At 37.2% G+C, this 20,971-nt stretch overlaps 1 protein-coding gene across 2 annotated transcripts in view; it reads right to left on the bottom strand.

Annotated features, from left to right (window-relative positions):
* The window catches only part of g (adaptor-related protein complex 3, delta 1 subunit-like garnet), a 364,057-nt gene that overhangs the window by 150,187 nt on the left and 192,899 nt on the right, over nt 1-20,971 (bottom strand). For both annotated transcript variants that reach the window (XM_090374354.1, XM_090374353.1), the window contains exon 16: nt 5,226-5,457. In XM_090374354.1, the coding sequence (XP_090230480.1) occupies nt 5,226-5,457 (232 nt within the window). The remainder of the gene's footprint in view (nt 1-5,225; nt 5,458-20,971) is intronic.

The raw sequence follows: 20,971 nt of genomic DNA on the forward strand, positions 1-20,971 counted from the left end.
TGCATTTGCACAAACTTGTGCATTATTCAATTTTTTTATTTATTATTCAATTTTTTTAATATTCAATTTTTAGTTTTAGAGAAAAATAGGTGTGAAGGAATCTATGTATTCATCACTTTTTTGTGGCAGATAAGCTTAGAAAAGATCAATAATGTAGCCCCGCTGCTAATCAAAGATTATGCACTCTTATTTACTTTTAAGTGCTTCATAATATTTAAGAAATAAAGGATATTCTAAGTAATTTAATGATAATGTTTTTGTTCATTTTATGCACATACTTTGGTAGTTTTTGATTGGAACATTTGGCATAATTCACCTTTGTTGAGTAGTTACAACAACTTGTTAGCATATGTCTCTTAAATATTATTTTTGTAACAGTTTAAAGATAAATATTTATTTCTGTTTTTCCCTCTCTCAGATAACAATGAACGGCAACATAAAAGGAAATTTCATTTCTTTTATTTGAAAAAGAGACATAGTGGAAACAAAGAAATTCAACTTAATGGCTCATCTGAACAATTTTGACGATATCGAAAGGGTACCAACAAAAACAAGCGTCTTAGGATATTGGAAAGCAAAAGAGTTTAGTCACCCAGAGCTTTATGAGCTAGCCACCAAAGTAATCTTTGCAGTTCCTGCCACAAAGGGTGGTTTTTTTTTTTTTTTTGGCCGATGCTATATAAGCTTGCTTTCTTGCATCATGTGCCTTTGCTAATGCTAATGCACACAAGCAAGTGTAGAAAGATGCTTTTCGACATTAAAAATCAGGCTCAAGGTTAATGGAGGATATTATTTTTAAAATTAAATAATTAATTTCAAATTACCTATGTAATCTATGTTGTTTTTAAGATTTTATGATTAATTTTCAAAGTAAAATTATTTTGATACATTAATTCCTTATGTCCATTATCTGAGTAACTAATAATATTTTGCTTGTAATTCATGTTTGTTTCTTCTGTTCTTAAAAGTGTTATTGTGATTTTTTTATATTATCTGGAAATATCTGCCTTACTTAGTATTATTAAATTACATTAATTTTTGTTTGAATAATTATTTTCTTTCCAAATTAAACGTTCTCTTATTGTATACGTTTTATTGTATAATTGTATACGTTTATGAGTACTGAATACGAGAAGAGATTAATATTCAGAGTTAATGTTTTGGTAATTTCTGCTCCTGTTTCAATCAGATTTAAAATGATTAACATGCGATTTTATTACTTGTCAAATATATTATTAATATAATTTACTTTTATTTAAAATAAGATTTTATACTAATATTTTATTATAATATGATATTATTACTATCATTAATGAACTAAGAAACTATATGAATTGAATTATCTCAGACAATACTTGACTGAACCGAACAAAACCACAGGTCAAAATCACCTTTTGAACTAGACTGCGAACCGAACCACTTGAGAAATTTTTGAACCGAACCAAACCAGTCCAAAATTTTATGTGGTTTGCAGCTCTGGTCATAATATCTCATATTGAAAAGGGTTTAAATCATTAAGTTTTTACCAACCCTACCATGTGTCAGTAATTTGTACCATAATCATTTCAAATTTTTTAACAGACAAAATGCCATTTAAACTTATTTCCTGCAATGCTTCAGTTAGAATTATTATAACTGTGTCGTGTATGCATTATATATGTAACACATTAAACTGCTAAGTCAATAAACAAAAATTAAATAAATGAAAGAGAGCATGGTAAATATTTTATTCCATTTAATGAAATCATCATCATCTAAATCTGTTATATAACCAGTGAGTGTACAGGTCACGATGTGAAAACAAATTATTCCTTCTAGGCTATCATCAACCATCCTTTCACTATTTTCTGCCATGCTATTCTAATTCTGTTAAATCTTTAACTCTATCCACAATAAGCCTTCTTTCTTTTAATACTTGCAATCCTTCTGTTAGAATTATTATAACTGTGTTATAACCATTAAGAGTGTATTACCATTCACTTTTGTTTCAAGTATCTGTTTGGCTAATTTCTGTTCCAATTTATAGCATGATACACTATACGTCTTTAAAAGTATTCAGATATTTTATTCACATGAGTAACTCCAACCAACCAAATACAAAGTAGGAGAAGCTATAAAAGTTATAAGGTAGTATCATAGATAACAGAAGCAGCCAGCAGAACAGTGATACAGAACTCAAACTTTTAAAGGGATTTGTTTACAGGATGCCACATTAGATATTTGTTAACGAAAATGATTGATGTGGACTTCCTACAAATCTCACTGGACCTCCTATAGTCAACTAGCTAAAGATGAAAAAATGAGGATAACATAGCCGAATACTTGAATCAAGAATATGCAGAGTATGTGAACAATAAATTATTCCAATACAAAGAGAGGTACTGATAATCACCAGAGGAGGGGCAGTTATATCATCCTAAAAGTTATCATTGATAATTACAGACATACCCCACTTAGTGCTCTTATAATTGGGGTCATAAAAACAAAGCACCAAGTGAATATGAGTTAAGTTGGGGAGATTTGTTCATAGGAAATAATATAAATAATTTTAAGTGGTTAATGTAACTTGGATTTTTGGATGATTTCAAAGCAGCATTTCTCTATATAACAATATTAAATGAAGCAGAAATAACACTTTAAATACAAATACATAAATTATACAATGAAACAAAAATACATGTTCAGGAAAATGCAAGAAACTTATCTTAAAATAACAGAACTTTATATATTTAATTTATGTTATTTACAACAGAATGCAATACTGTTAATTTTCAGATTACTCAAAACCACTAAATATGGTGTAAAAGCTTGAGATGGGAAGGAATATTTTCACTAGCATCTCTGCAGAAGCATAATGTTCTCTATAAACAAATTTAACAACCTTTCCTTCTCAATCACGATTTGAAGGTCTAGATCAATTTAATTTCATTGCATTTTTGAATTTCTACCTTGTCACATTCCAAGATTTTTCCTTATTCTTTATTAAGGTTCTGATGGTGGACCCAATTAAATCAAACACTGGGCACAAGTCAGCATGGTCACAGGTCAGGTTATTTAGAATATCCAAGTTTCTAATAACAAGCTTTCCCGTTGGTTTTCACCTCCTTTAAAACTTTAAATTATTATCTCTTGTTGACTTACTTGATCACTTTGAGGCAATTAAAAAAAAAAAAAAAAAATAGAAGTTGAAGCTACCTATAGAGTAAACTAAAATCAATAATGCAGAAACAAAATGCTCATAAATAATACATAAACCAGAAGTGACTGGAAAACAGTACTAACGAGCAGTACTACTGCAGTGTGCTAAACGCAACTCTGTCAGAGACATGGCAGTTGCTGAAGAGAAACTTTATAAACAACTTCAATAAATTTCAATTAATTAGAATCCCTGAGCAGGCATTCCCTTTCTGATTACACAACTGGGCAGGAGGATGTATAAAGTGTATGCAAGAAATAATATGCACATATTTTCCCCCTGATACTATTGAATGGCCATAGCATTTTATAGCCATTAACACAGGAAACTTGCATCAGTACAAACAGCTACAGAAAATTAACAGAGATGTAATTCACTCATGGGCACAATAAATAACTTTTATGGCAATAAAAAGACGCTTTCAAAGTTTCCCCTTGTCATAAAATTGGAATTCAGCCATTTTGACATTAAAGTACTGATCAAAAGTTTATTTTTAATAGCAAAAGGATACCCCTTTGAAGGCATGCACTATGGACAATGGTTGATTAGAAAATCAGATTGAAGAGCATTAAAATATAAGGCACCCAAATATATGATTATGGGTAACTCCTCCAAGGCCACTTGGAGTGAATACATTATTCTGTGGAGAAGAGCACAACCCTTGGGTTATGTTATGTTATTTGGTTTTTAGGAGCATTAGCAACTAAGGCCATATTGCTCCGGGAATATGCAGTGGTCATTCCCTGACCTTTCCGTATCCTCCGTATTTGGTGGTACACAACCCTTGGGAGAAAGTATCAAAAAATGTTTAGTACTATAGTAAACAAGCACTGAGCAAAAAGCACTATAGTGGGGATAACTGTACTAGGCCACAGGAGAAGTAGTTGTGCAACTTCTGGCCATTTCAAGAATATACAGCTTCATCTGCATGAAGCTGTAGATCCTTGGTTTCTATGATAGAACTGTAGATCACAAGCCAAAGCCATTGCATGTAGAGGAAGTGACAAACCTATTCAGCCATGGATATCTGTGATAAAAGTGATAATGGCAGTTCTTCAATGGATGCATCAATATGAAGCCAAATTCTAGAAACAAATTAGTTTACTGAAAAGAACAAATACCTTATTTTCATAGGGCTGGAGTAAGGTGACAGTTCAGAAGCATATCCTTTAGATTCTTATAAATAAATGTCTTTTCACAAAAACCCTTAATTTTTGAATAGTACTCAAAACAACTGTAAAATTTTAAATGATTTTATAAATTTAAAATCTTAATATGAAATGCTCAAATTATTTGTATTTACTAACTTGTTTCTCTAGTATTATAATCATATAAGCAAAGCTTATCAAATGTGTGAACCCAATTTTTAATTATTACAAGGTTATTATTACAAATTAGGCAGTAAATATTCAGTTAATACATCAGTGTTCACTGAAAATTAGTTGTACAGTCTTTACATTCCTCTTATTTAAAAAAAAATATTTAACATTAAACTGATACTTACTCAGTATCTATTTAATTGATATCTCTGATAAAATTTAGAATTATTCAATTATAATAAAATTTATTCAATCATGTAATCCAAAATAAATATTTCCCTATTGCTTTGCTTCCAACATGCAGCAACACGGAGAAAGAGAAATTGAAGCCAAAACCAAAAACTCTATGGGAAAATAATATATGAGCAGGTGTATTATGGATTTTTATGACTATGATACACCAATTCTATAATACAGACTGAAATTGAAGACCACACTGGAGATATATAATAAAAAGAAAGAAATAAATAAAAAAAAACTTACTTAATTCTAACAGATATTTTAACATTTAAATTAAATTTGCTGTGTTGCTTGCTCTGGGTTCAACAGTACACTCACTGCAAGGTTCATAGCAGCATGAATAAGTACCAATGTGGAACATTAGTTTCTTTACAAACACTATTTCAATTTACAAAAATGAATGCCAAATAAAATAAGTTTTAATAACTTCAGAACATTGTATTACATAATAAAAGGATTGATATACATACCCGTTCTTGAACTTCTAAGTCTGCACTCTGCACAAACATTGGTAATTTGTCAATAAGCATTTGACCAAACGCTTGAGCTCCTTCCATATCATCTTCAGATTCAGCATTTGCAACTACCTTTGCATATAATTTAGTAACATTCTGAACATAAACACTTTGAATATGAGGTGGTAACAACATTACTTTAGGCATTAACATGGCTTCAAGAGTAGATTTTGGATCAGGTAACAAACTGAAATTTATAATAATTAAATATTTTAGAAATATTTTATGGTGTTTATATTAGTAATTTATCATTTCTAATAAAATACACCAATTTATTTTGGATATGTGATGCAAATCTAATTTCTACACATGCATGCTAATAGTAGAAATAAACACCAAACACACAAGAAAGTAAAATAACATTAACCAGAAAAAGAAAAAAAAAAATAACTAATAACCTTTTTTTAAAAAACTAATAAATGCACTAGGTACCAAGTGTTGAAGTCATACTCTGGAGACCAGCAGGATTAATAAAGACTATAAAGTTAATGTGGAAGAAAGTTGCCCATGATAGATGACTTACAGACAGAAAACTTATCATTATGGTACCAGCAAGTCGTTATGCAAATCGAAACAACTGCAGGTGAACTATGGCACATACGTAGATTAGGATACGGTATAAAAAACACTTGATACTGAAGCCCATTAATCAGTGTTGTTACTCTCGTTCTTCAGATGGGAAAGGCAGCGGACTTAATGAGTTTGACAAAGGCCAAATTGTAATGGCCAGACGACTGGGTCAGAGCATATCCGAAATGGCACAGCTGGTGGGGTGCTCACAGAAGTGGTCCAAGGAGGGAAACCCACAAACACGCAGCGAGGTGTTGGATGACCACGGCTCATTGATTCTTGAGGTGAGCGAAGGCTCTCCTGGATGGTACGTGGCAACAGAAGGGCGACTGTGGCTCAACTAGCCAGTAATTGGAATGCTGGTGACGGGAGTAATGTGTCACAACACAGAGTACATTGAACCCTGCTGAAAATGGGTCTGTGTAGCCGAAGGCCACTCTCAGTGCCCATGCTAACCATGGTTCACCTGGGACAGCCCCTACAATGGGCACATGAGCATCGAAACTGCACTTTGAGTGATTGGAAGGTCGTCTGGTCCGATGAATCACGTTTCCTGTTGCACCATGTGGACAGCAAGGGAATGTGTGTAGTTTACCTCAGGAAAGTTATGGCACCTGATGCACCATGGGACAAAAACAAGCTGGTGGCAGCGGTGTCATGCTTTGGGTGATGTGTTCTGCTGAGAAACCCTGGGTCCAGTCAGCCATGTTTTTTTTTTTTTTTTTTTTTATGAAACCCTAAACATGAGAGGTATTAGAACCTATAGTACTTAGTACCATGCTTGAGTTGGAGTTTGAGAAGACGAAAAGATATTTGTTGACATTAGACTTGAACTTCTGTAGACTGTAATTTCCAGGAAATACATATGTAGGAAGGTTGTTCCAGAAAATGGCAGCTGAATGAATAAATGAGGAAGATGAAAAGTTGGTTCAGTGAATTTAAAGCTGGACAGTAAATGGATGTCGGCTGGCGGCGGCACATGTTCGGACTGTTTTGAAAGAAAGAGCGAGAATTATAGAAACCAATTCAGAGGAACAGTACCCATGGAAGTATCTGTAGAAAAGGCAAACCTAACTGCCCTCTTCTGAATGGAATCTAGAAGCCTGAGACAGGTTTTGGGGGTCACCACCCGAGATGTGGGAACAATATTCCATGGCAGGGCGGATTTGATTTGTACAGAGTGAACAGCTGCTTGGAAGAAAACTAACACCGAGAGCAAAAGAGAAAACTAAGTTTTTTAGATGCAGAGGAAGTAATATTTGTAATGTGCTTGTGCCAAGAGAGATTAGAAGTCGGGTAATCCCCAAAAGAGATGTATCATTTTGCCTAGAAATCGGAGTGTTGGCAAAGATAAGCATAGGAGCAGAAGAATCCTTTTTGTGACATAACACAAGACAGAGTTTTAGAAGGATTGAAATCAACTAAGTTGTCTTTGTCCCACTGGAGAATTATCTGGAGATCGGCATTTAAGGAATGGTAGCGGATATTCAAGAAGTTGAAGCTGATTCAGCAGGACAAGGTTTCTCAAACTGGAAAACAGAATGCAATGCGCTATCATCGGCAAAAATATGGATAGGATTTCCAGTCAAATGAAGAAGGATATTAATATACAATAGGAAAAGAGTGGGGGATAGAACTGAACCTTGGGGGGGACACCAGCATTAGTGGAGAAGTTAGAAGACAGAGAGCCATCTACCATTACCCTCAGAGAGCAATCAGAGAGAAAACTGGATAACCAATTACAAAAAACAGTTGAAAAACCATAAGATGGAAGCTTGTTTAGAAGGCCTTTATGCCAAACATGATCGAAAGCCTTTGAGATGTCAAGAGCAACTGCTTGTGTTTCACCAAACTTTTCCATTGAATTTGTCCATAAATCGGTAACATAAGCCAGAATATCACCAGTGGATTGACATTGACGGAATCTATACTGGCGATCGTTGATCAGACGGAAGGTTTCTAGGTAGTTTAAGAGTTGGCGGTTAATTGATTTCTCCATTACTTTAGAAAGGGTAGAAGTAATTGCAATGGGAGGGATTTGTCACCCTTTTTAGGAACTGGCTGGATATGAGCAAATTTTCAAGCAGAAGGAAAAACACCTTTGGAATAAAAAAGTGAACAAAAGGCAGAAAAGAACAAGAGTACAGGTTTTGAGAACAAGTGGAGAAATACCATCAGGACCTGGAGCTTTCTTAGCATCAAGATTCGTCAATATCCTTCTGACATTCTTTTGACGGAAGACCACAGGAGGCATTGAACAGAAGGTGTTGGGAATGGTGGGAGGTGTTTTACCAAGATGATTAATACATGAGTTGGAAGAAAAATGGGATGTTAGCAGGTCAGCTTGATTCCTGGCTGAAGTGACAACAGAATCATATGGTTTTGACAGAGGTGGGAGCAGAGATGGGCAAAAGTTGCGGCCAATACCTTTGGCAAGGGACCAGGATGCTCGGCTACCATTAGAGCAAGACCCAAGTTTTCTATTCTTAAGCCTGTTCAAAATCTAGTTTGGACTGCTTTACAATTGTTGCGAGCTTTGGTGTAGGCAGAAAATGAAACTGAAGAATTGGGAACAAGCCAATTACAATATGCAATGTTCTTCTCTTGAACAGTCTTAGCACATTTATTGGAAAACCAAGGTTTAGATAAAGGATGAGATTTTAAAGTGGAGTGTGGAATAAAGAATTCCATTCCTACAAGAATAAATTCACTAACATGATCTGAGCAAACGTTGACATTGGAAGTTTTGAAACAGTAATCCGACCAAGAAAAAGAAATCTCGCATGCCCATTTTGCATTCTTGTAATGCCAAACAATACGAGGTTGGGAATAGCCATGAGATAAAGGCTCCGTTGGAGAAGAGACGATCACCAAGTTGTGATCTGAGGTGCCTAAAGGACCACTCACTTCGACTGTGTACTTAGAACGGTTGTTTGTGAGAAAAAGATCAAGCATGTTGGCTGTATGGTTAGGATTGTCTGGTATTCTGGTAGGTAAATGAACAATCTGTGCGAGATCATTAGTAATTGCAAAAGCCTCAGCATCTCGACCAGCTGGGTTGGTGTGACTACAAAAAACAAGCCAGCTGGAGTTGTGAACTTTAAAATCACCAAGGAAAATTACCTCACTGTTAGGAAAGTTGGACTGGAGAAAGTCAAGTTGCAAAGAGAGGAAGTCAAAGAGTTCCAAGTGATTAGTGGAGTTGGGAGAACGGTAGAGACAAAAGATGAATTTGACACAATGAGGTAGAGAGATTTTAAGCCAGAGAAGATCGAAAAGAGGAGATTTCAAATGATGAAGTCTCTGACAGGGAATATTGGAACGGACGTATGCACAAGTACCACCTTTGAGGCAAAAAGAATCATACAGCAAATAATTTGGGCAACTGAGATGAGCAGGAATTGATTCAACCGATAACTGAGATTTGGTCAGAAAAAGTACATGGGGTTTGGCAGACTGCAAGTGGAAATGGACATCGTTCAGATTAGAATTGAGATCACGTATATTTGTGAAATAAACTAGGCAGTGTTTAGGAGGTTTAGATCTTTTTGTAGATAAGTTTACTCTATTAGTTTGAGAATTCATGGTGTATTCAATAGTAAGAAAAAGTGGGGGGGGGGACATGCTGTATGAAGTAATGAAATTTTTGGATATGGCGTACACATAAGGATATGCCCAGATCCTTGACATAACGCGGCCTCGACAATGCCCCCCCTCATACACACTACTTAGACTCCCTCCAGTCACTATCTGGCAGAGTAGAGGCAGCAAGAGTATACACTAACTGATCCAGAAGCCTCCTAGAGAGCTACCAATAGGTTCAGTCGGGTGTACTAACTAGCGGCCAGCCTGTGAACACCGTTTTAGACCCTCGAAATGTAACGAAGATTGTATCTTGCCATGATGTCCATCATAACCTCAAAAGTCAGTCATATTGCATGATGGAAGAGATGCGGAAGGGTTGGTCGGAACTTAGCTCTGGAGACTAAACATGGGTTTCACCAAGTCAAGCCTCCACTGAACAAAAATTGTAGTATTGCACCAGTTGATGAGAGTCATAACTACCGCATAGTATTGCCTGGTAACACGGAGGGGCAGCATTCCTCCATGTGGTGTGAGCACCACACATCGAAGACTCCTTACGTTGGTTCACACCTGGGTGATCGCCCAGTGTGCTTGCACATGGGGGTTACACCCAGGATTACTAACAGTCCCGCCATCGTGAAGGTGCAAGTAGAGGATTTGGCTGTCACAGACCATCCGGACTTTGCCGTAATTGGGTCCACTTGACTTGAATGTCACCTGAATATCAGTTCCATCTGCGTTTTAGACTCCCAGGTAGCAAGTACAGCTTGTCTGCCATATCTGAGAGAATGTGTGCAACAACCTCAAGGATGCTGTGACGTCTACCACCTACCTGAACATCATTGCTGACCAGGAACACCCTTTCATGGCAAGTCTTCTCCTCTGGCGGTGCCATCTTTCAGCAGGATAATGCACCATGCCACACCACCCGGTTTGTTCGAGACTGGTTCGCGGAACATGAGGAAGACTTCCAGGTATTGCCCTGGCCTCCAAATTCCCCAAACATCAATCCCATTGAGTATCTGTGGTTTGTGTTGGAACAGCAACGATCTGTGGCATCTCAACTACGGACCTTACAAGAGTTAAAGGATCTCCTGGTTATGTATTGGTACCAGATACCACAAGATACATTTAGAAATATTGTAGCGTCCATGACTCGCCAGGTATGAGCTGTTTTGGTTGCATGTGGAGGACCAACATCATATTAGGTAGGTGGTCATAATGTTTTGACTCATTGGTGTACCACAAACTAGACAGCACCGTTTCAAGGTCCGTTGGCCTTTCATCGGCGGGTGGGCAGGTACCTTGGTATTGCAAACATGACAACCCAGTTGTGAAGATAATCCCACAATATGAGAGATGCCAAAAGATGTACTGATAATGTTTAAGTAAGACTAAATGCAACTGGGCATAATATTTTTAAGAGTTATAATTATCTACCTAATTAATATCGGTGTAAAAACACTATAGAAAACTCTTAAAGGAAAAACTATGATAGTAGTGTAAAAGGCATCGTTTCAACTGTCTCTCATATTGTGCTCCTCCTTCACAACAATTACCATGTATTGCACTACCTCGAACAAGTAATGCTTCACTAATAGAGAAGACTAACATTTACTTATTCCCGGTGGGCTACACCCCCCAAACGGCACTGTTTTAAGGCTTATTAGCCTTTCATTGGATCTGGGTGTTTTTTTTTTTTTTTATAGGAGCATTAGCAACTAAGGCCATATTGCTCCGGGGATATGCGGTGGTCATTCCCTGACCTTTCCGCATCCTCCATATTTGGTGGGCTCAAACCCCGGTCTAATCAAGAAGAGTGTGCTACGCGCTGCTACTCCTGCCCACCTGGCTACGGAGGCACCTTGGATCTAGGTGGTGGTGCCCACTGAGAATAAGTAATGTTAGTCTTCTCTATTAGTGAAGCGTTACTTATTCGAGGTAGTGTAATACATGGTAACTTGTTGTGAAGGAGGAGCACAATATGATAGACAGTTGAAATGATGCCATTTAAAGTACTATTGTAGTTTTTCCTTTATGAGTTGTCTATAGTGTTTTTACACCGATATTAATTATATATCTGCATTTAGTCTTACTTTTTACCTCATATATATAAACCCAGCTGCATTTAATCTTACTTTTTACCTCATATATATATAAACTTTTTGTATCCTTTGCTGCTGCTTTGCACACTCAGGTGCAAATGTTATATTATTTTTCTCTCTCTATTACCACTTAACTTTTCATCCCATTTTTATCCTTATTATATCTATATATATAGTATATATACACAGGATCATTATAAAGTCCTTGTGCAGTTTTAAATTTTCATAACTTCCATTCTATACATGATAAAATCAATCGGTAAAAAGGGTAAGGGAAAGAATTTATTACAGTTTTACATGCATTTATTCTTGGGATTGTTAATTCTCAACAAACTGAGGTACGATTCTGAAGTTCTACAAATACGTTTTGCAGTTGATTCTCAGTAATACCCTGAATCATTAGTTATCCTACTCCGAAGATCATCTAAAGAGCGAGGTTTTGTTGTATAAACAATACTCTGAACATGTCCCTATTAAAAAAATCCAATGGGCTCATATCTGTGAACGTGGTTGCCAAGAGATCAGTCCCACACCATCTGTTAGGAAATTTTCATTCAGAAACTGCATAACAATGAAAGCATTGACAAGGTGCACCATCTTACTGAAATTCTGCAGCATTTCCAAATAACTCTCACTATTAAAAACCCGTCCTTGGCCTTCCAGATCATGGTTTATCACTGACGGAACTCATTTCTTTAAACTTTTTCATCCAGTTAATTATGGAATTCCTGTGTGGTACGTCTTTGTCGTAATGGGTTTTAAATCTTTTTGTACTGTGATTAAGACTTTAACTCGACCAACCACAACACACAGTTTACTTTCTCTTCTATTTGAAGCCATTTAGTCAAGCGTAATTCTGCAAAAAAAAATAATAATAAAATTTTTGTTAAACTACAATAAAATAAATGAATCACTCTTAGTACATACTAAACTTCACTAAATTACATTTCTAACATTTTTTACAGATTGATTTTATGATGTATAGAACGAAAGTTATGAAATTTAAAACCGCACAAGGACTTTATAATGTTGCTGTGTGTGTGTGTGTGTGTATATATATATATATATATATATAAGTAAAGTTATAATAATTAAGTGAGAGAAAGAGCTAACAGGTGGAAATGTAAAGAGCATAAGGTGCCAAACTAGTAGGGAAAGGATAGTTCAGGCAAAATTAAACTTAGCTATAGCAAAATAGAGCAAATTGCTTTAATTTTGTCATGTACACTGCATTGGGACTACCCACCCTATCTTCATGGAAGAATTTGTTGCTTTTACCCTCATTATACAAAAAAATAATTTTTTTTTTTTTTTTTTGCATATTATTTTCATTCTATTAGGGTATCCCTTTTTAATATTTTTTTCCCATGTATGCACAAAAACAGTTTTTGATATATAATCAGATGTACTCCCCAGAAGAATTACCTGCATTATGTATCAACCATTTATAGCATGCATCAAAATTTTATTCTTTTACTCGTCTTTACTTTCTCACATCTTTAGATCTTCCTTACATCAAAATTTTTCTACCCCGTTATTTGATGCATGCTATTTTATTGTAACCATTAATATTAATAATTTATTTTTACTTTTCTTTGTAGCTTCATTCCATCTAATTGGCTTTTTAATTCAGCCTTTAATTTTAATTTCTTATAATTCAGTGTATCACTTAGGTTTTTTCACCTTCTTTCCCTGTCATCCACCCTTAATACTTCTCTTTCTTTCTATCCTTTTCCTACTAGTTTGGCACCTTGTGCTCTTTACATTTCCATGTGTCAGCTCTTTCTCTCACTTAATTATTATAACCTTGTTTATATACTTTTGTATCCTTTGTTGCTGCTTCACACACTTAGGTACATTTGCCATACAACCTTTATGCAATAACTAAATACTTATATCCCTACTTTTCCATATTATATGGTGTTACTTTAAACTTAAAAATCTAAACTTTATATATACACACATTTTTTTTAATAATCTAAATGTAATTGAACAATAACCAATAGAAATAATCAATGAATTTGAATTAACTGGAGTATAACATCACTGAAGGCATTCACAATGAGATGTAATCAAATTATGCCATTATAATTAACTTCAGTTAAGTTACTACATATAGACATGATGCATTTGCACTAACTTATACGTCTATAAGTTTTTCCATAGTCTGAGGCTTTTAGCTCTGAATTTTTATTAGGTCAAACTACTAAATGCCATTTGGCATCTCTCATATTGGGGAGTTATTTTCACAACTGGGTCGTCAGCCATTATACCACCAGGTACCTACTCACTCACTGATGAAGGGCCAAATGGCCCTGAAACGGTTGCCTGGGTGGTGGTATCCACTAAGAATAAGTAACAATAGTCTTCTCTATTTGGGAAGTGTTACTTATTCAAAATATAACTGGAGAGACAACTCGTTGTGAAGGCATTCACAATATGAGATGTAATCAAATGATGCCATTATAATCAACTTTGGTTAACTTACATGATGCGTTTACACTAACTTATATGTTTTTTTTTTTTTTTAAAGGAATATTTACAAACAGGGGTCAAGAAAATAAGAATTAAATGAAAAGGAGTCCTTAGGCTATTAAAGTTTAAGAACTACTGGTTCAGAAGGTTTAACTGACTGGGAAGTCAGTTAAACTACTTATTCAGTAGAGTTATTTGAGCAAAATTTAAGATGGAAAACTGGGGTGAAATTTGTTTGTGCAGATGGCATAAGTCAAGGGCTTGAAAAGAGATGAAACAAAAGAGTTCTTTAATATCTCAGAAAGACCAATAGACACTGACAAATAAAGAATGGTATTGGTTAGAGATTTAAATAGTAGGATAGGAAATGACAACTATCTATAAAGATATTTTAGGAAAATTGACAGAGAAAGGTAAACCAAACAATAATGGTGAAATGCTACTAGAATTCTGTATAAATCACTGTCTTAATTACAAGAATAGTATCTCAGCATAAAGACAGCCATAAGTTTATGTGGAAATGGCATAATAGAAACAAGAAAAGCATCACTGACTATATCATTATAGAAAATTCCCAATAATTCTTCTTTTTGCTCTTCTTTTTAAAAGAAGAAGAATAATATCCCCCCCCCCTCTCTCTCTGCTGGCAAAGGCAACTGATCACTGATAATATAAAAACTTCATATCTGCTCATATTGTTACCCTAAATTTTTCTTGTCCAGAACCATGTTCCTTAGTCCTTTCTCTCCAAATGTAAAAGCTTATATTCAGCTGGATTAAACTTCAATTGCATCTTTCAAAACACAAGTGTAACCAATCTAAGTCACTCTGAAGCTGCACAACTTCGTCCTAATTGTTAACCAACCTACCTTCAGAGCCTTTCAATCATCAGTAAACTCTGAAGCTTTCCCTGTATACCTTCATCAATATAACTAAGGAAAATCAGAAACAAGAGGGGGGGGGGACTCCAACACCAATTATGGATGCCACTCACTACTGATGTGGTGGTGAGTAGGATCTCCTATAGTTCAGTGTTTAGATTAGGTTCCCCTGAATCAAAAGCTTTACTAAAATTGAGATATATAATATCAAAATTGTTTCCGTCTAATTTTTTTTTGCGAAATAAGATAAATGTAAATCCAGTAAATATCTTTAATTATGAATACTTTGGAGCTTTCAAAACAATTGTGTCTCTTCTTCAACAGAGTTTAAACTTAACGGATACAGTTATGCGTGCAGTGCCTGCTTTAACTTCAGTCTGCAGACCTTGGAATTATGGATAACCCATCTCCACTATGAAATCAAGGGAGCTGGCTAAAACAAATTCAGACTCTTACAGGAACTACAAGGTAAGATTTCACCTATCATATTTACCAACCTTGTACATACCATCTATTGCCGAGCTAATCACATCTCCGATACTTATCGTTCGTGGCAACAACGAAAATTTATTAATTTACATAAAGAGGTCAACTCCTCAAGAGCAAACACCCGTTCAACTGACACGACTTCCTTTGTCCTAAACCTAAGCAGCAAACAACTAACCATGGAGAAGCTCAACGTCTTTTCCACTGGTATGAAGTTCGCCATCGTGCTATCGAAACCACCGATCACACAGCTTGCTATGGGAGTAGAGGCAAGCGTTACCAACCTCCCTGAAGAAACTACTAATGAAATCCGTTTCAGAACAGCTGCCATCCTCTGTAGCACATGGCCCACCTATTCAAACCTTAACCACCGTCAACACGCCGCCCTTTCCTCTATAAGAAAGGACAACACTATCGTCATACTCCCTGCTGACAAAGGCCGTCGGACTGTCGTATTACACCAGTCAGCCTACCAAGAGAAAGTCCTGGCCCTCCTACTTGACCCCAGCATATATGAACCTGTGACAGATCCACCCATTAAGGTCTTAAAACATCTGGAGTCATGCATCAATAAGCTTGTCCATGCATGGTTTAAAGAAAAGAAAATCTCCGCTCCAACTCAGCGACTCCTTCATGTCACGAGCTGCCAACTGCCACAGTTTTATGGATTACTGAAAATCCATAAGCCAGGCGTTCCTCTCAGACCTATAGTGTCCTGCTGCAATGCATCTACGTATGAACTGTCCAAGTATAGTTCACGTCTTCTCTCACCTCTTGTAGGAAATACCATGCACACCGTCAATAACAGCGGCGAATTTATTCGCCTTATTAAAGACCTCTCAATTTCTGAAAACGCTGTTATGGCATCATTTGATGTAGTGTCGCTATTTAAGTCAATCCTTGTCCAGCAGGCCGTACACTGCACCAAGAGGCTCCTTGATAATGACTTAAACCTTCCAAACAGAACATCACTGTCTACTGATGACATCTGTACCGCCCTCATCCTGTGCTTGTCAAGCAGCATCTTCACTTTCGAGGATTCCATATACCAACAAGTACATGGCACTGCTATGGGTGCCCCTGTTAGTTCCATAGTAGCCAACATCGCCATGGAAGAATTAGAAAACAGATATTCCTGAACCCACCTGTACCTATTACAACATGGTGCAGATATGTTGATGACATCTTCACCGTCATCCCACGTGGCTCTGAAACAACACTACTAGAATATCTCAATTCCCTGTCTAGGTTCATCCAGTTCACTCTAGAGTTAGAGGTTAACGGATCACTCCTGTTCCTGAATGTCCTAGTAAAACGTGTGGGCCCACATCTGGAAACCTCAGTATACCGTAAGCCTATGTGGTGCGGGCAATTCACAAACTACAGATCCAGCCATGCCCCCCAGTCATCTCAACAGCACTGCCTGCACTCTATTCTCCAGAGCTTGGAGCCATTCCAGCACAGAGGCAGCTAGGTGCAGAGAGATTTCTCGTGTGAGGACAGACAATCAATTGTGGCTACCCAACACACGTACTAGACAAGTGCCTATTGCAAGCACAAGAGCTCACAGTCCACCCGAGACCACCAACCCAGGACAATATACTTACCGCCTACGTTCCCTACTATCCAGACGTGTCAGGCCAGATCTCTAAAATCCTCAGGGAATACCGCATAAAATGCATACAGTTATCCTATGGAAGCCTACGTTCTCTAGTCTCCAGTGTAAAGACCCCTGTCACCCCTCTCTTACGCATCAGTGTAATATACTGCATAAACTGTAGAGACTGTGACAGCTGCTACGTAGGAGAGACTTCGAGACATCTTCAAGACCGCCTTGCGGAACATGACAGAGCAATCCGCCTTGCTGAGACCGACCGGTCCGTAATCGCGCAGCACTTCTGGGCTACCCAAATGAGACTATTTTTTTTACATTTATTTATACACACAATTCTATATACATTCTCAAGATTTATATACATCCATTTATATATACATGATACAAGATTTATATACAATTTATATACATTCTCACATATATATCCATTCGCGACATGTATACAGAAAAAGTGTATTTGTAAGTTATTAGCGGCTTCCAGGGTTTCCCCTATATCCGCCGTTTGTTAGGCTTTTTGCCAAGTAATGTGATGACATTTACATTTACAAAGGCTTTTTGCCAAGTAATGTAGTGACACTGCAAAGTATTTATGTAGGTTACTGGCGGTTTCCAGGGTGTCCCCTATGTCCGCCGTATGTTAAGCGTTTTTTGTTGCCAGCAGTGTTGTGAAATTCCACTAATAAGGTTAAGTTAAGGTTTAGATTAACATTTAAGTTAGGTTCAAGCTAAGGTTTGAAGTAAGTTGAAGTTTAATTTATTGTTTTCGTTTAAATTAAAGTTCAAGTTTAAGTTTAGATTAAGGTTCAGTTTTAAGTTTAAGTTTATGTTGAAGTTAGGGTTAGAGTTGAGGTTAAGATTAATTTTAAGTTCAAGTTTAAGTCTAAGTTAAGATTGAGTTATAGATAAAGTTTAGATTTAAGTTTGAGTTCGAGTTTAAGTTTGAATTTATGTTTAATTGTTCTGATTTTAATTTATTGATTACTAGTTGGGTAGGTTAGTGTGAGTTGTGTGTTGTTTTATGTTGGTTGTGGCTGGCGCCTGGCGTTTAGCAGCAGGGGGTCGAAGGCGAGGTGTGCCCCAACCCCCCCGCTCCCATCCCTAGCCACGAGGAGGCAGCCAGGTTCTACTATTTTAGCTAATAACAATGTGTAATAGAATAATAAAATCCCTAAACGTGCATTGTTCCTGCAGGGCCCAATCCTGTCCTGGAACTGGCACACCCAGCAGTTGGGTGAGGGAGGGAGGAGAAAGCTATTACAAGGTTTACCTGTACTGAGCCAGTTGCTTCAGTGCATGGCTTAGAATCCTGTCGCATGAGTCCAGTGTGTTGAGACTCGTCCCTCAGCTCGCAGGGCTCAGTCCTGTCCAGAGTGGGGCATAGTATATGGTTGTGTCCACCATTCTTGTCTCTGATTCTTCTAGTGGTTGTGGCTGTTTGACATGGCAGGCTTCAGCACAGTTCCCGCAGGGCGCATCCTGTCCTAGAGCTGGCAACCTGTGTTTGGTTGTTTGTGTTAGTTATTGTCTAGTACAAGGAAGAGTATCTGATCCACCAGTTTATGTGCATCAGAATCAGTTACCTAACAGTCAGTTGGTTGAGTGTTCAACCTCTTCTTGTAGTCAGTCTTTAAGTTGCTGTCAGTTTTTAATGGTTTTTTGGATGTGGTTATGCTGGTCACAATCACTCACTTCACGCACTTGTCAACAACAGGTTTGAGTTTCCTATTCAGGCATGTGCCCACATTGACTGAGTCTTCTACTTGGTAGGCAATGCGGCTGTACTCACCAGCTCCTTACAGTTTCATACAGATGTAGAGTGCAGACCTCCATCAAATTTCGACCTAGGTCTGTTCTCTTGCGTTCAGTAGTCTTGATCTGCGGGAGAAGACCTTTTCTGCAAATAGGGAGAGGGCAGAGAAATGGTCCGGGGAGGCCACCAATATTGGTAGCTCACTTGGCAAGTAAACATTAGTAACAAGTTGCAGCGGCATCCTCAGGTCCGTATATTGTGTGCAGCCGAATAGGATGTGTTGTACTGTCTCTGGGGAGCCACAGTGGCAGTTTGGGGACGCTGTCAAGTTGAAGGAGTAGAGCTTGAAGTTCAGGCTACCATGTCCTGATAGTAAGAACATCGTGTATAAGCTTGGGTTAAGCCAGGGTTTGCAGTTTTTACCGAATTCCATGACTTCAGGGAAGTATAGGAGCGTGGTTCTTCCTTTTGTGTTTGTGGCCCATTCTTCCTGCCATTGTTGCAGGAATTGGCATCTAAGACGGGTGCTGTCTTCCTTTCCTGATAGGTTTTGGTCTATGCTGTATTGCCCAATTTCCTTTGGTGTATCTAGTTTGCGTTGGTATTTTAGGAATGAGTTTATGAGCTCAAATTTGATTGGGAGTTTCCCACATATGACTTCTAGGGCTGCTGATGATATTGTGCGGCAGGCTCTGGATGTGGCCAGGAGGAAGAAGGGTTGAGCCCTAGTAAGGATTTTGTTTACTTGGTCCCGGCAGACACTAGGGGCCCAGGCCCCTGCGGCGTAGCATATGGTAGGAAGGAAAAGCGTTTTGTAATATAACTGCAAGGTTGATGGCTTGATTTTCCATTTTTTCCTGGTGATTTTAAGTAGTTTCCCAGTTATGATTTTTGTTTTATTTAGTAGGTATCTAGAGTGGGGTACAAAGTTTAGCCTGTTATCTAGGATTACTCCCAGGTATTTGTGGAAGTCTACCAGTGAAATAGTAGACCACTCCAGGCACTTCCGCTACTGCCTATGATGGGAGTCACTCAATATATTGAGAAATTCGAGAGCCATGAACCGCTGCAAGGGCATGAGACTGCACCCCATCTTGGAAACAACCGTTTTATACCTCGACAAGCACTGGAGAAGAACTGTGCATGTCCCTACAGCAACAATGAATGCCAGTTTAATGACTGAATAACGTGCCTTCACTCGCCTCACTGCACGCATAACTGTATCCGTTAAGTTTAAACTCTGTTGAAGAAGAGACACAATTGTCTCAAAAGCTCCAAAGTATTCATAATTAAAGATATTTACTGGATTTACACTTATCTTATTTCATTATACCATGGATCCCAGTACAACAGGCCCATTTATACTTAAATTTTTTATGACTTTATCACAGTAATCAACATTAACCAGGTTTGTCAAGTGCAGTGTCAAGAAATACTTTCCCTTCAAAAACCTATGCTATGATCCCTCCAGGAATTTGTTGTTATCAATATGTTTATGTGTTACATCCATAATCACCAATTCCATTACCTCACCGAAGTCAAACTCACTGGTCTATAATTACTCATTCTGAACCTAGCCCCCTTCCATAAAAATGAGGAATTGCACTTTTCCAGTCCAAATAAATCACCACAGTATCTAGTGATGATGTTAGTATGATGCACTCCTTTGCAGCATTTTTTAACATTAGGATTAGCTATATAATGCAAGAGAGCCACAGGCTTCTGTTGTACAGCCCAAAATAAAATAATAAAAATAAATAATAAAATTAAAACATATATGAAAAATAAAATGAACAACCTGTTTCCCTCCTCACGCAGACAACTATCCTACTTGCCTCTGAATCTCACCAAGCTATCAATCCCAACTACCCATGGAGATAACTTATTCCAGTAATTAACTCACTATCTAAAAGAAAATTTCCCACAATCCTGTCCAGATTTCTTTCGGTGTAATTTGAATTTATAGACTTATTTCTGGAATCACTTAAAACAATGAAAATTTCGCCTTCATTCATTTTACTATCCCCCTCTCAGAGCCTAGGGGATAGTAAATCCCTTATAATGAAAATTTCACCTTCATTCATTTTACTATCCTCCTCTCAGAGCCTAGGTCCTCTCTAACTTCTGATTGCCATACTATGTAGCCCATATATTTGAAGCTTTTCCTCATACAGGCACACTTTTTGAAGATCTCACCAAGCAAGTTGACAGTTTGAGAAAAGGCCTTTGGTTTC

Source organism: Mastigoproctus giganteus, chromosome 5 (genome assembly GCF_048544385.1).
Source record: "Mastigoproctus giganteus isolate SK-2022 chromosome 5, ASM4854438v1, whole genome shotgun sequence".
Classification (NCBI taxonomy): Eukaryota; Metazoa; Arthropoda; class Arachnida; order Uropygi; family Thelyphonidae; genus Mastigoproctus; species Mastigoproctus giganteus.